The sequence below is a fragment of the Vombatus ursinus genome, unplaced genomic scaffold (assembly GCF_900497805.2).
Source record: "Vombatus ursinus unplaced genomic scaffold, bare-nosed wombat genome assembly UNPS02014884.1, whole genome shotgun sequence".
Classification (NCBI taxonomy): Eukaryota; Metazoa; Chordata; class Mammalia; order Diprotodontia; family Vombatidae; genus Vombatus; species Vombatus ursinus.
Window position 1 is genome coordinate 4,866,296 of NW_020954662.1, and position 15,727 is coordinate 4,882,022.

Consider the following 15,727-nt stretch of genomic DNA (forward strand, 5'->3'; position numbering starts at 1 on the left):
GCTTTCGTCTGCTGTCCATGATCATTGATGTTTATAGTGACCCAAGGGCACTGCAAAGTCCTACTCAAGTACCATCTTTGATCATGAAAAGTGATGAATATCTTGTTTTAGTGTTAGCGTTATTTTAGTGTGGTATTGATATGGCACCTGTTTCTGAACCAGGACATCTCGTCCCCATCTGCTTTTTATAGCAGAGGAATGGGAAGCATCTTCAGCTTACCTCATCATGAAGACTGTTGTTCCCATAATGATTTGACATGAGCCTCTTCTGTTCTACTCTCTCCTCTAGAGTTTGAACCCCAATCTTCTGGCTGTGGTGACAGAGAGCACAGATTTGCACCATGAACGCACTTTTATTGGCATCTACCTCATTGATGGTGTCACAGGACGCATCATCTATTCCTCGGTACAGAAGAAAGCCAAAGGACCTGTCCATCTTGTACATTCAGAAAACTGGGTGGTGGTAAGGAATGACTGGCACACTGAGCATTTCTCACTGTAGAAATGGGAGGCAGGCCTCCCTGGCTTCAGGGATGGGTCACTGTCTCTCTTTCCCTCTGAAAGCCCAGTGATTCACTTATCTAATTGTTCTCTGGTTACCTATAAATCATACTCCTTCTTAACACGTGCCCCAGAGACCTGGGGAAGAGCCTTTTCCTAACAGTTGTAGGGGGCTTAGGTTAACTGGGAGCCCTTAGATTTCTAGCATTCTACATCTTTAAACTTAGAAAGATAGTATAAAGGGCAGGGCAGTGGGGGCGCTATACTTTTTTCCTATCTTCCTTGATCTCTGTTTTTAGCAGGGTACCATATTTTTCAACTTTCCTTGACCAGTTGGGTTAATCAGCAGCCTTGGAACAGGCTGGCATCCCCTCAGATCACAAACCATTTTTTCCTTCTCTTGTAGTACCAGTATTGGAACACCAAGGCACGCCGTAATGAGTTCACTGTGCTGGAGCTGTATGAAGGGACAGAGCAGTACAATGCCACGGCCTTCAGCTCCCTGGATCGCCCTCAGCTCCCCCAGGTTCTCCAGCAATCGTATATCTTCCCCTCATCCATCAGTGCCATGGAGGCCACCATCACAGAACGTGGTATCACCAGTCGCCATTTACTCAGTGAGTATCTTAGGAGAGGCCCCCGGTGGAACTTGATTCCCTTTTAAGGGAATAAACAGAAGGTCAGAACAGAATATCCATTGCCTGCAGAGTTCAGTACAGGCCACACAGTGAGGCAGTGAAAGGCATCTGTAGTATGAAGGATAGATTCCTAGTTTGGGAGTCAGGGGACCTGGATTAGAATTTCAGTTTTATTATTTTCTCAGTTTTCACATCTGTAAAGAAGAGATAATACTACCTGCATACTTTCCTTATAGGTTGGGCTCAAGTGAGAAGGTAGAATTTGTTTGTTTGTTTGTTTTAACTATTTAAAAAATTTTACTTTTGACATTCATTTTTAAAAATTCTGAATTTCAAATTCTCTCTTTCCCTCTAGTCCCTCCCCCACCCATTGAAAAGGGAAGCAATGTATCAGTTATACATGTGAAGTCATGTAAAACATATTTCCATATTAGCTATGTGGCCAAAAACAAAACAACCCAAGAAAAATAAGTACGTGAAAAAAGTATGCTTCAACCTGCACTCAAACTCCATCGGTTTTCTCTCTGAAGGCAGAGAACATCTTTCATCATGAGTCCTTTGGAATTGTCTTGGATCACTGTCTTGATCATTGTCTTGATCAGATTAGCTAAGTCATTCACAGTTGATCATCATACAGTATTACTGTTCCTGTGTCCAGTGTTTTCCTAGTTCTGCTCACTTCATTTTGCATCAGCTCATATAAGTCTTGCCAGGTTTTTCTGAGACCATCCCTTTTATCATTTCTTATAGCACAATAGCATTCTATCAAAATCATGTACCATAACTTGCTCAGCCATTCCCCAATTGATGAGCATGTCTTCAATTTCTAACTCTCTGCCACCACAAAAAGAGCTGCTATCAATATTTTTGTACACATGTCCCTTCCCTTTTTCTTTTATCTCTTTGGGCTACACACCTGGTAGTGGTATTGCCAGGTCAAAGGACATACACAATTTTATAGCCCTGTGGGCATAGTTCCAAATTATTCTCCAAATAGAGCAGTTCATAACTGATGGACCACTTTGTAAATTATAAAGCATCATATATGTGTTAATTGCAATTATTAGGAAAGGCTTTCTTGCATCAGAGAAAGAACCTTAGGCTAGCTTTGTAACCTACAGAAACTGGTCAGCTCTTTTCTTTTTCCTTTAAAATGAGGTAGTTTGCCTCTCGAATCTAAGTTTTCACTCAGTTCACAGAATTGACTGTGAAATCAACCTTGGCTCAGCCCATCCTTGTGGGCTACAGAAATGAGTAGGGCCTTTGACCTCAGCAAATAGGGTGATCACAAACCAAAGTCCAGAGACTTGATGTAACTTCTTCAAGTTTTTGAAGGGCTGTTCCGGGGACAAAGGATTCGACTTGTATTGCCTAGCTCCAGGGGCAGAACTAGCATCAAGGGGGAGAAGCTGCAGAAAGGTAGATTTTTACTTTATCACAGAAACAATTTTTTAACAATCAGAGCTGTCAGAAAGTATGATGGGTTCACTTTGGAGGTTGTGAGTTTCCTGTCACTTAACCTTCAAGTGGAAGTGGAATGACCTATTGTTTCCCAGTTTAATTTGCACCCAATGCCTTCTGAGGTTCTTTCCAGCCCTAATTATGTAATTCTAGGGTTAGGGCTCAAATAGTTTAAGTTGAGTTGGCTTGCTAAATTTGGGACCTTGGGTTTAGGGAGAGGAATTGCATGTTGTTTTATTCTGGATGTATGAGAAGAGAGTGATGTTAATCACAATTCGTCAGCTGAAATCCTCACCCTTTCTGAGGCTTGTTGATGAGATGGATGCAGATGAAAGGTTTTGGGTCGTGCATGGCCATCGGTACTTATACTCACTTATGCCCAGGCAGGGACATGTGGAGTCATCTGGCTGGTGGGGGTGGGTCTCTATTTCTTAGTGGTTAATGGACAAAAGCCTTTCCTGACTGGTCAGGGATCAGGGAGGGGAAGGGCAGAAGGTGACAAGGGATCCAAATGTTTTCTGGACTTTTCTGTTCAGCAGGACTTTTTTTCTGCAGTTAATATTACTCCCTGTTCATTAGGATTTCTTCTTCTTTGAACTATTTTCATCAAACCATGAGAGATTTCCATTAGGAGACTCTGTAACTAGACCCATGCTAGAACGATCAAAATAGTCACTCATTTCATTTGTATGTTTTCTCTGCAGTTGGGCTACCCTCAGGAGCAATTCTCTCTCTGCCGAAGGCCCTGCTAGATCCTCGACGTCCTGAGATCCCAACAGAGCAAAGCAGGTGAGACCTGGAAACCCATGGGACCCTTAGTGAGCCCTGACTTGCAAACACTGACTTTAGTAGAAGTCCCTTACACATAGGTAGGTCACCTATGGTCTGGAATTGGTCAGCTATAAAATTGCACTTACATGCCATTTCTGGGGTATCTTTTCACATTCACCCCAAATTCTGCTTGTCCAGGTTGAAGGGAAGCAGCAAATTCTAAAACTAGGGTGTTTATAGGATTAAAAAAAAGAGGAGGGAGAATGGATTCAAAATAGAGAAAAAATGGTATGATGTGATTTTCAGGGGAAAAGATTGGGCTGGGGAGTATTTCAGAGGGAAAAAAGGGAAGGAGGAAGGTGTTGGCCTATGGGTGTAGTAGTTTCTATAACTCCCATTTCCATAGGTTTACAAAGTGATTTTTTCAATAAAAGCCCTATGAGGTAGGGAATGAAAGTATTATTATTCCTCTGTTACAGATGAGCAAACCATGACCCAGAGACGTGAATTAACTTGTCCTGGATCTCACACACAGCTAATAAGCATCAGAGTCATGATTTAAACATGGGTTTTTCCTTCTGTAAATCTAGTGTTCTTTCTGTTTCATCATGCTAGCTGCCCCACGGTGACTTGTGTAATATTTTCTTCACTTCAGATGATATAAACATTATTCCTCCAACCAACTGCTGTTGATTTTTATTTATTTTTCTGCCCATGCAGAACTGAATATTATTTCCCAGGCTGCTCGTTTCCCTCAGGTCCCTGTCACTTGAAATTAATGCATCTCAATCACTAAACATTTTTTAAAATCTTGCTTATTATCTGAGGCATCTCAGTGCAATAGAAAGAATGCTAGATTTAGCACCGGGAGACATGGCTTCAAATTCTGGCTTACCTGTTTAGCTCTTGATCTTGGGCACACTAACACTCTCAGAGTCTCAGTTTCTTCATCTGTAAAGTGGGAATAAAAACATACCACCTAGTTCAAAGGGTTATTTGAGGAAAGTTTGGAATAAATCTTAGATATGTGCCATAGAAATGTGAACTGTATGTGCTAGGTCCTGTGGATGCAATGATGGGACATGATAATGTAACCTTGAGGATGAGGACCAGGCCTAATAGGGGAAGCAGAATGTGATGATAGCAGAAGAGAGATTCTGATAAAGTTCTCTGGGAAAATTCTGAGGAGTGAGAGTCGGCATAGTACCATGGAAAGACTGCTGGATTTGGAGGCAGAGTTCTGGTTTTGGACCTTACCTCTGCCACTACTGTTTGTGTGACCTTGGGCAACTCCCTTAACTTCCCTGGTTCTTTTCCCATCTACAGAATTAGGGATTAGCCAACGAGCCTTGGAGGTCCCTTCCAGCTCTGAATCCATGACTCTGTATAGTTGGAGTGAGCATAAGGCTTCATGGAAGAGGTGGTCCCTGAGCTGCTCCTGAAGGAAGAGAAAGCTTTCAATATGCAGACAGGAAGAGGGAGCATGCTCCATGTTTTGGGGATGGTCTATGCAAAAAAAAACCAAACAAACAGGTGGAAGAAGGAGGGACAAAAGGGTTGGCTGGCTGGGCTTTAAAAAAGGAGTGGGGGAACTTTGAGTGAGAAGTGTGAAATAAGTCTGAACAGGTATGTTTCAAACAAATTGTTGAAGGCCATAAGTGCCAGAACAGGTAAGGAGGTGGAATTTTATCCTGTAGGCAACAGGGCAGCCAAAGAAGGTTTCTGATTAAAGGATGGAACTTGGTCAGACTTGTACATAAATGAGATTATTTTGGTGGCTGTGAGGTAAGACCGGACAGGGAAGAGATCTGGAGTAGGGAGACCAGTGAGAAAGCTATTCTGGTACTTCAGAAGAGTGGAAATGAGTGTGCCCACTAGGTAGTAGCTGTAGAAGAGAAGGGGAAGGGGTTGGAAGAGCTTTTTGAAAAGGGGGTGGAGTGGATAGAGCACCAGCACTGGAGTCAGGAGGACCTGAGTTCAAATCCGACCTGAGACCCGTAACACGCACTAGCTGTGTGACTCCGGGCAAGTCACTTAACCCCAATTGCCCTCACCAAAAAGAAAAAGAAAAAAAAGAAAAGAAAAGGGGGTGGTATTGACAGGAATTTGGAGCTCAGGGTTAATAATAAAAAACAAGAGCCTGAAGTTCTGAACCTGGCTGACACACTCACTGGTAGAATCTTGGTGCCGTTGACATAAGTGGGGGTGGTGGTGTAGATTTTAAAATGGAAAATGAGTGAGCTTGGAGAGTAGGTGGGACAGCCAGGGAAAACTATCTGGAAGGAATTCAGACTTGTGGAACTAGCACTTTAGGGGAGAAATCAAGGCTGGAGGTTACCCTTGAATGCTTAATGCAAGCTAGACCAAGACTGGAGGATTTGGCTGTTCCATGGCCTTGGGAGAGTTATTTGGATTGGGTGGAGGTTTTCGGTGTTATCCTGACTTTACTTTGATGCTTTGCAGAGAGGAGAACTTGATCCCATATTCTCCAGATGTACAGATCCATGCAGAGAGGTTCATCAATTACAATCAGACCATCTCCAGAATGAGAGGCATCTATACTGCTCCTTCTGGCCTGGAGTCTACCTGTCTGGTGAGTACAGCCTCTTTTTTAGGACTGCTTTGGGGGCAGTTTGTTCATTGTTATGATTCTGACCCATGGTCCCTGGCCCTGCTAAGACTGTAAACATGGAATGATTTTTTTGTTCTTAATTGGTTTGGGTTCTCTTTGGTTCTCCAGGTTGTGGCATATGGGCTAGACATTTACCAGACCCGAGTCTACCCATCCAAACAGTTTGATGTCTTGAAAGACGACTATGACTATGTATTGATCAGCAGTGTCCTCTTTGGCTTGGTCTTTGCCACCATGATCACAAAGAGACTGGCCCAAGTGAAGCTTCTGAATCGTGCTTGGCGGTAAAGAAAGACACGTCATGTCCTCAGAAAGAACATTGAGGAGGGGTGTCATGAAGGCCAGAATCCACCAATGTGATTTGACAGACTGGCAAGGAAGTGTATTGGGAAATGCCTAGAAAGCTCAGCTCAGCCAGGGTTCTATCCAAGGAGGAGGTGGATTTCTGTGATGAACTCCAGGAGACATGACTTGGCATCTCACAGTGGACTTAAGACTTACTACCTGTACTGAAAGTCTGGAAAAACTTTTGTGGATTTCCCTCACCCCCATTGTTTCCAAACTCTTTAAAACCCTTTGGGCTTTTTTTTCCTTCTTCCAGATTTTACTCATGGGATTAGGGTGGGTGGGTGGTGAGTGGGGTTGGGAGAGTAATGCTCTGAGGATTAATTTCTAGTTTCTGAGAGTCAGCCTGGCCAGCATAATGGATAGAATACTGGACTTGTCATTTCACACCCACCTTCTACTAGCTTTGTGACCGTGGGGAAGTCACTTAACATTTTCTCAATTTCCTATCTGTAAAATGGGGATGCTAATAATACCTCTAGTACCTACCTCACAGGGTTGTTGTGAGGCTCAAATGAGATAATATATGGAAAGTGCTTTGTAAACTTTAGAGTACTATATAAAATTCATTTTTAAATTATTACCAGCTTGACACTCCCCCTGCCCCTCTCCCCCTCCACCTCCCCTCCACCCCTGGCTCTCCTGACTTTTCCCACCTTAAAAGTTGAACTCACCTATTTTAACTTCAATTGTAATACAAAACATTAGCACTGTAAGTGCATAGGGGAGGTAGCTTATAGATGTTGCCTTTATGGGACTATCCTAGTCTCTTTCTTCCCTCCTAGCAGTCCAAATTGGGGAAACATCCATAGTACGAATTATTACTTAGCCAATGTTCCAATTTATTTATTGTGGTTTAACCATACAGTCTTTCTTTTGAAATATCAGACACAAGTAGATACCAGGCATGTAGCAGCTCTTTGGAACTGTATCCTAAGGGACACTTCTGGAAGCCCCCTGAATTGTCTGGTACTTGTGATTTCAGAGAAGAAATGATTCTTGCCCCTTTAAAGCTATCTCACATTTCTTCATCTCACCCAGAGGATGCTTTAGTCAGCTGGATTACAACGACTTGGATTTGACATTTCAGGACTTGGGTTTGAATTTTGGCTCTACTGCTTATTAGCCCTCTAATCTTTGGCAAGTTATTTTCCCCTTTCTGAGCCTCAGTATCCTTAGCTACCAAATTGGGGTAGTGGGGGAGGGTGGCCATAGATTATCTCTAAAGGCCCTTCCAACCCTAAATCCTGTTATCCTAGGTGAAGAATGATGCATGTGCGCATGTGGAGAGATTCCATTATTTATTTTCAGTGCTGGATATAAGTTTAATTAGCACTTGGGATAATAGATAATTGATTGAGTTTGTCATTCCCCTTTTCCAGAGATTTTAACATTGTTTACTGTTCCCATCTGTCTGGCTTCTGAAGAAAGGAAGCACTATCACATTAGGGAAACAGACCAATTTCCTGGACTCCTATGTCCTCAGGCAGTTGACATTGCTGCCTAAAAGAGTCCCAATAATTGTGCCCTTGTACTACTGTGAGTTTGGGTAAATTTGCCTTTAGGCCAAATTTGCTAATACAGCCCTTTGGTGAAAGCGATGGTACCCTGCACAGGTCTCTGAATAAAAGTGATTGCTTGCCTAACCCTGGTATGTGTCTTTCTTTGGTTGGTGAAGGTGCCTTTAATAAAATGAGTACATCTTCTTCATCAACGCAGGAATACATAGAACAGAAGAAAAGAGATTTCCTCTGAGGAAGTGAAGACCATTGTTAACTGAACTGTAATGTTTGTAAGAAAAGGTGTCAATTTAAAAGTTTTGAAGCACTGGGGCAGATTCTGTGCATAGGATGTTTATCTCATGTGGTCAGAGAAGCAGGTCTAACCAGATCATTATATTTTCTTAATTAAAAATATTTTCAAAAATTAATTTTCAATGAATGGATTAATACTTGGAAGGAAAACAAGATAAAGGTCTATTCTCCTTGATCTAAGGTGCATTACATTCAAAGTGAGCTGGGTGAGAAATGTGCAGAATTCACTCCTGTGCTGCCCTGTGTTTTTTAGAGGAATAGTAAGAGAGGAAACGAGGCCTGGGTGACATCTCAAGGAATTCAGACTTCAGGTACTTTTTCTAATGAATTTAGTAATACTTAAATTGGTCCATAAGATCCTCTAATTCCAATGACAGATTTAACATCCTGAAGCACTCAGATCCAAAAACAATTATCTTAGAGCTGGACCATGTGATAAAACGAGCCTTTTTAAAAATCTATAGTTTCTCCCATCAGTCTGCCAAAATGGTAGCTCCACTATATTTGACCACAAGGCCATCAATTTAAAGACTAGTTCTTTGATGCTCCAAGATGGACTAGTGGCTGCTTGGGACACGATTTCAAGTCTGAGTGCTCTGCCCTCACTTCATAATGTATTTATGTGGCTCATTTTCTGTCCTTGCCTGCAGACTTAACTCAAAATTTTTTTTTCTTCAAATTCATTTATTGCCAAATTCTGATGTTAAAATGACAAAATGAGAAAAATATTCACACCACAGTAGCAAATGTGGAAATGTCACCCACAGCATGAAGTTGAATATTCCCTATTTTTCTAGCAATTCTTTCATATATACATTTGCATTAATTCAAATTATCTGGGCCTTATAAATTTAACATTTATGTGTTTCTTAGGTTCCTTATAAAAATCATTATTTACCTCTGGGACATTTTCCTTGATTTGCATTTTTTCATAATTAGAAAGTCCTCTTCTAGATTACTTAAAAGTCTTTTTGGTATCTGAGTGCTAGTAGACAATCTGTTCTGTTTATGATACTATCACATTTAAAGGTTTTCTGACATCTGCCAGTGTGACATAAATGGAGTTATTAGACCTATTCTGACACATTATTTAGCTGTATGGCCCTAGAGAAGTTAGTTATTATCTCCAAGCTTCAATTACCTCACCTATAAAATGAGAAATGATACTTGTGTCATCCACCCCACAGGGTTGTTGTGAAGAAAAGCTGTAAACTCTTAAGACCCTATATAAATGTGAAAGACTGTTAAGCGTCTATTCATAACCATGTTTTGGAATGCGATGACTATGTTTTCCAAGTGTTACTTCGTTTCTTTGCTAATATGAAAGTAAATGTCCTGTCTTGGATAACGTGGTAGATGCTGGTAAGCCTTCATTTTTGTTGCTTCTGTCAAGATTGATAAGAATATGATGCATGCCACCACTTACAAGTTAGGACTTCATCTCATTTGCTAAAATAATGTGGAATAATGCCAATAAACGATCTTATGGCATTTATAGGTGGTTGTTTTTTTTTTAAAGCTGTGGCAAACCTACCTTATGACTAGATGTCAAATGTTGTGCCCTACTTTCTGTAATTAAAGCAAGGTAAAGTTGTGAAGATCTGAAGAACTTCCGTGCCTCCCAAACTGCCCCCTCCTTTGGCCCTTCATTTACTGCAAGGCTTTTGGGTTTTCACTGATACTAGTCCCTCAGCAGATATTAGTTTTTGAATTTCTGTGGCCAAACAATTTCATCTGGTTATCAATCTTCTGGCAGCGAGCCCCTGGGAACTGAGCTAGCCTAGTCCTCAGATAATTTATCCTCTACCAGCTGGCTGCTGCACCTTTCTAATTTGATAGAACCTGACCAAGCTTAAGATCTAGCTTAGATTTGGGTCATAAATGCCTTTTGTTGGGTGCCGGAAGCACAAATTGAGCCTGTTTATAATTTATTCTTACAATTGCCTTGAAAGTACTTTGAAATTAAATGGAAATGTTTTTAAGAAACTAATAAAGATAGCACTGAATCTTTTCAAGTCTTGCAGTGGCTAATGAGATCTTTTTCTATGTTTCCTGTAACATGATGGCCAAAGCAGGGCTTTTCTAAACTTAAAGTGAGTATTTTTACCCCTCTGGCTATCAGTCTAGTGAAGTCATTGCCCAGTCCTTGGATGTGCTCCTGCAGGATATTTACAAACTATTAGAAGCTAGTGCTCCAGGTCAACTATAAATAAGATGTGGTAGGAAGACTCAGATGTCCAGAATCTCTCCAGAAATGTGTAGATGAACCTGGAGTAGTGCGTTACAGTGCAGTTGGTGACCCACTCTTGGAACCAGAAGAGCTGGGTTTGAGTTCTGACTGCCACTAAGTTCAGTCTGTCAATAGACATTAAACTCCTACTATGTACCAGGCACCAAGTTGGATAGAACTGAAAACAACTGAACAACAACAAAAAGAGCTATGAGATCAAGAAGTGAAATAGTATAGAGGGAGAAGGGAAGAGAGCTCAGGACAGAGCCCTTCAGGACACCCACAAGCAGATCCAGCAAAGGAGACTGAGGAATGGTAAGAGAGGAGGACTGAAGAGAACAATGTCCTGAAAACTTAGAAAAGAGTTGTATGGAGAGGAGATTAGTAGTGTCCAAGACTGTAGAGAAATCAAGGAAGGGATTGAGAAAAAGTCGTTAGATTTGGCAATTAAGAGATCATTGGTAACTTTGGAGAGAGCACTTTCACTTGAATAACAGAATTAGGAGTGAGGGGGAATGAAGTGGAAGCACCTAGCAGGGATGGATGGATCAAGTAAGCATCTTTTGAGGATGAAGGAGATATGGGCATGTTGGAAGGCAGTAGGGAAGATAGAAAGAGATTGAAGATAAGTGAAAGTGAGGATGACAGGAGAGGCAATGTGTGGGAGAAGTTAGCCTTGGCAGGGAGAGGGGCCACTTCATGTGAGACAGAGGTAAAAAAGAGAGTGGCCGCAGAAGGCATCTGGGTTATGAGAGATTAGGAGGAAGGGAGAAAAGGGAGTTCTCAGGGAATGGCTTCAATTTTTTCAGTAAAATATAAGGCAAGTTTCTCTACTGGGGTTGGGGGAGGGAAACCATGGGGGGTTTGAGGAGGGACAAAATGGTTTGGAAGAGCTGCTGTGGTTAGTAGGACAGAAAGTTAATTAGGGAGGTATAAAAAGATTGCCTCATGACAGGGAGGGTCCAGGCAAGGTTATGCAACATAAATTTGTGGTGAACCCAGTTAGTCACCAGGAGAGAGTAGCGTCCCAAAAACCTAGAGAAAAGAGGGTATTAAGGAAAAAGGTGGGATCAACAGTGTCAAAGTCTGCAGGGAGGTCAAGAAGAATGATGACCTTCCCATCTCTTTCCTCTTCCAACCATAGTAGAGTCCTATCAGGGTACAAACTCATTCAGTAAAATATTTGGTAATTGAGATTTCTCCTTCGAGCTGAGAAAAAACAAAAGGAAAACTCAGTTTCTTTACTTGAGCAGCTTACTAATAGTAGCTCATATTGATAAGGTGGATCTATAAAGTAATTCTTAGGAGTAATGGATGCTGTACCTTAAAATACGATGATATACTTACTGAAAGCACACACTTATGAAATGTTCTACTATGAGACCTTGTGCTTGGTTGGCCTAGATACTCTAATGGATGTCATCATGGAGATGTGGGTATCCCTGTCTACAATCTAACTGCAACCCATCTACACCTACTTTATCTTGGGTGACTGCTTGGGATGGCTTAGCTTGGCTATCTCAACTAAACTTTTAAAATTTGTTTCTCCTCACTTTTCCTTTCTTTTATGAGGCAATACTGCTCCTAATCTTTCACCACTCTCTATGATTTTATGAGTTTTGCATTTTCAATGAGGGTTACTCTTGGATGCCACATCTTTATGTTGGGCAAGAATCACAAATATAGAGCTGGGAGGAACCTTTATGTCACCTCATTTACAATGCCCTCATTTACAGACAGGGAAAATGAAGCAGACAGAGATTAAATGACTTGTACAAGGTCACATGGGCAAGGAGTGACACAGATGGCAGTAACAGATCCTCTAACTTCTAGGCTTAGTGCTCCTTCCTCTACATAAGACTAATTTAAGTTTCAATTTTGGTCTCCTCATTATGGAGCTTTGTGCTGCTTAAACTCAAGTATAAAATTGCTGAGGGGCAGCATGGAATAGTACATAATTGATTTTGAAGCCACGAAGACCTAGTTTCAAATCCTGCCTCTGACACACATTGTGGGATTGTAGGCAACCTCTCAGGGCAACTCTCTAAAACCAAGATGCAGATTTGCACCGGTAGAGGGCACTTCCTGTGTCAATGACGTCATAAATCCAGTCCCTTTTCCTGTAAAACTGTAAGTGATGTTGGTTTCCTTGACTATTTTTTGGGTGTCAACTAGTTTAAATAGATCAGATTGGAACTGTTTTAATTGCATGCCATATCTTTATCAGAGTTTTATGATTCTTGTTTTGTGTTAATTTTGAACTTTGTTCTACCAAAGTTCATGTTTTAACAATTCAGACAAGTCAGGAATGATTACCACATCAGTAAACATTTCCTGTCATGAAACAGTGAGTTCTTATTTGGAAGAGGTATAAAGATGAATAAGCATTTTGCCTTCAAAGTATTTATGACATTTGTCCAAATAACTACAATACAAATTTAAACACAAGGGAGAGATCCAAACAAAGTGGTAGGAGAGCTCCCAGAAAGGAGCTTGAATTCCTGTGCCCAGGAACCTTGCTATGCTATCTCATGATGATGGGTTAGGCTTCGAAGGTGACACCCTAGCCTTATAGGGCACTCTTTACCAGTGGGTCTGCTTCTTCCAGTTAGAATTGCTGGACTCACTAGTGCCAATTTAACATGAAAACTAGCCCTATTCCTTCCTCCCACCAACACAACCAATTTCCTCATTTATTGTCAAAATTTCACAGCTTTGAAGTTAGATCTCATTCGCTTTTTAAGTCAGTCAAATCTACACTTTTAAAGAAAGTCTTAAATCAAGGGCTTCCTTCCCTGGGGCAGGAAAGGCAGAAAGCTTTGAGATAATCTCTGACAACCGTTCAGTGATAAAATTCAAGGATTAGCCTGATTGAATTTCTTTTCTAAAGAAAAACAGTTCTCTTTTTACAAAAGTTCAGAATTGAGAGCTTGATCTTAGAATTTTAACTCACCTGGGGGAGAAAATGATGGAAAGAACAATGGCATTTTGAAATTTCTGGAAGTGGCTGATTCAGGGAGGCTTATTTACTGCTCTACCAGCCTAGCACATACTCTGGGGCTACCATCCCCAACTCCTACTAGAATGGGCAAGCTAAGGTCCCAAAGGCAGTGTTTATTACTCCCCACTCGTTATCCCCAGCACTTTAGGGTAATCCTAGGGGGTTTTAAGGTTTTTTCTACTACTGTATGACTTGAGCCCCCACTGGTATGCTTCTACCAATTATTACCAGTTGACACCAATTAGCCATTCAGATTTAATTAGCTTTTAGAAATAGGTATTTACTAAGGTGGTGGAGTAACAACAGTTGGTACAAAATGTCCTTCTAAACCAGGGGCACAGTTCTCTGAAAGTACACAGAGCTCAGGGAAAAGTGGGCTCCAGTTTTGAGCACAGGGGGTGACAAAGGGGTAACAGCTCCCGACGTCCTTTTCTTCTCTCAGGCATGGGTAGTTTGCTCCTTGTACCATTCTGAAATTGCCTGTCTTAAGTGCGTCTAATTGTTCTCAGCTCCTGACTTGGAAGTTGCCATCTGCTGTTTCAAAGAGACTGCTAGAACTCCCATGGGGCAGACCTTTTGAAGTCTGCAAGGATTTCCTCTGGTCAAGGGGTAGGGGGATGAGATAAGAGTTCTTCTCCTTCCCCTAAACATTTACCTGTCAGGGGCTTGGTTGGAATGGCTTTCCCCAATGAGCTGACCAGGCATTTGAATCCTGAATTCTGAACCTGCTTACTCTTTTATCCCAAATTCATATGATGTGACTGAATCTCTTTAGCCAATCCCAAAACATTTTCTGTGCAGCATCATTTCATTCATCCAATGACTGGGAAAAAGTATTTTATTTCATATCAAATTAGCCTGAAATCTTCAATTTCCTTAAGTGCATTCTATGACCCATTCCTTCATTCCACCTCAGTCAGATACACCTGGAACTCACCAGTAAGCATATGTTTGTTATCCTTAACGGAAAACGCTGACATTCCTCTGACTCTAAACCTCATATCATTCCATTTCATCTGTCCTAAATCTATTCTTCCTTATCACAAATGTCAATCCCTCTATTGCTTAGTACTTTCTCATGTTACCCTGGTTGTGACTTTATTTTCCTACTTTCTCAATCATGATTTTAGTTAACCTCTTCAACTTTATACTGTCAACTCCTCAAGAATCTCTCAGCTTCTTGTCCTATCATTTAGCTCTTGCCAACTCTAGCCCTGATGTACTCCCATCATCTACCTCCTCCACTCCTACTCATATACTGCTGAACTGAGCTGGAGAAAGTGATAATGCCATAATGACTAAGCAAACTATAAATTCATGTTATCCAGTTTCAACTGGGCTCTCTTTGCTGCAAGGCAATCTTTTTATTACTGATTGATCCCATATCAATGGACCACAAAAGCTATTCCCAACTTTTTTTTTCTCCTCAAGCCTCTCCCAGCCCTTATTCTTTCAACTGAGGACCTTACTTCTTACTTTATTGAGAAAACATGAGGCTATTCCCCTAGAGCTCCTTCTTCTCACCTTTCTCTTGATCTCAAAATCCCTTGACATCCTCCTTTACTCTCTCTTAACTTCCCTCAGTCTTTAATAAAGTAACCTTACTCCTCTAACAGGCCAACTTCTCCACATAATGCCCCTGATTCCCTCCCTTCTTTTCCAACAAGTTGAACCCTCAAATATCCCCCCCCCCGCAATCATCACCTTCTCCCTATTTATTGGTTCCTTTCCTACTGCTTTCAAACATATCCAAATCTTCCCCATCCTTTAAAAAGAAACTTCATTAAGATTTTGCCATCTCCTTAAATTATCCTTCTACATCCAAGGGTTTGCAGGACTCAGCTGGAACTGGCTCCTGAGAGCTGAAAAATTTTCAATGTGAGCATTTACACCTGAAAAATCAGTAATCATTACATATCAGGGCTGGATTTGCTTTGTTGACTAGACTTAAGAAGTATCAATAACGCAGATTAAATTTAAAAGTGCATGTTCATACATTTTTTCTTTCTTTCTGGAAAGCCTGGTTGTAAATCATTTACCAGCACATCCCTGTATTGCTTTATAAACATTGCTTGAATTCATTAAGCATGCAGTAGGAAGTAAAATCATCACCAGACTGGTGGCCTGGTAACTTCAGGCCAATTGTTTTTATTCTTTGTCCTTCATTTTCAAAAAGGACCAATGACATCACAGGGTAATTAATGTCTTGATTCATATGTGAATTAGATTTAAGTGAGGTAGAGTTGCACAAAGTCGTCAGCCTCACTCTCGCTTCCTGAGTTATAGAAGTCCAATGGCAAGACAAAAGTCAGAATGACTCTTGATGGCCTGGTA

At 41.1% G+C, this 15,727-nt stretch overlaps 1 protein-coding gene across 2 annotated transcripts in view; it reads left to right on the forward strand.

Moving 5' to 3' along the window:
• Window positions 1–6,774, forward strand: part of LOC114028505 (ER membrane protein complex subunit 1-like) — a 34,439-nt gene extending 27,665 nt beyond the window's left edge. For both annotated transcript variants that reach the window (XM_027842768.1, XM_027842769.1), the window contains 5 exons: window positions 290–463; window positions 908–1,118; window positions 3,305–3,389; window positions 5,835–5,964; window positions 6,112–6,774. In XM_027842768.1, coding sequence (XP_027698569.1) covers window positions 290–463; window positions 908–1,118; window positions 3,305–3,389; window positions 5,835–5,964; window positions 6,112–6,291 — 780 coding nt within the window. In that variant the 3' untranslated portion in view covers window positions 6,292–6,774. The remainder of the gene's footprint in view (window positions 1–289; window positions 464–907; window positions 1,119–3,304; window positions 3,390–5,834; window positions 5,965–6,111) is intronic.
• The last annotated feature ends 8,953 nt before the right edge of the window (window positions 6,775–15,727 follow it).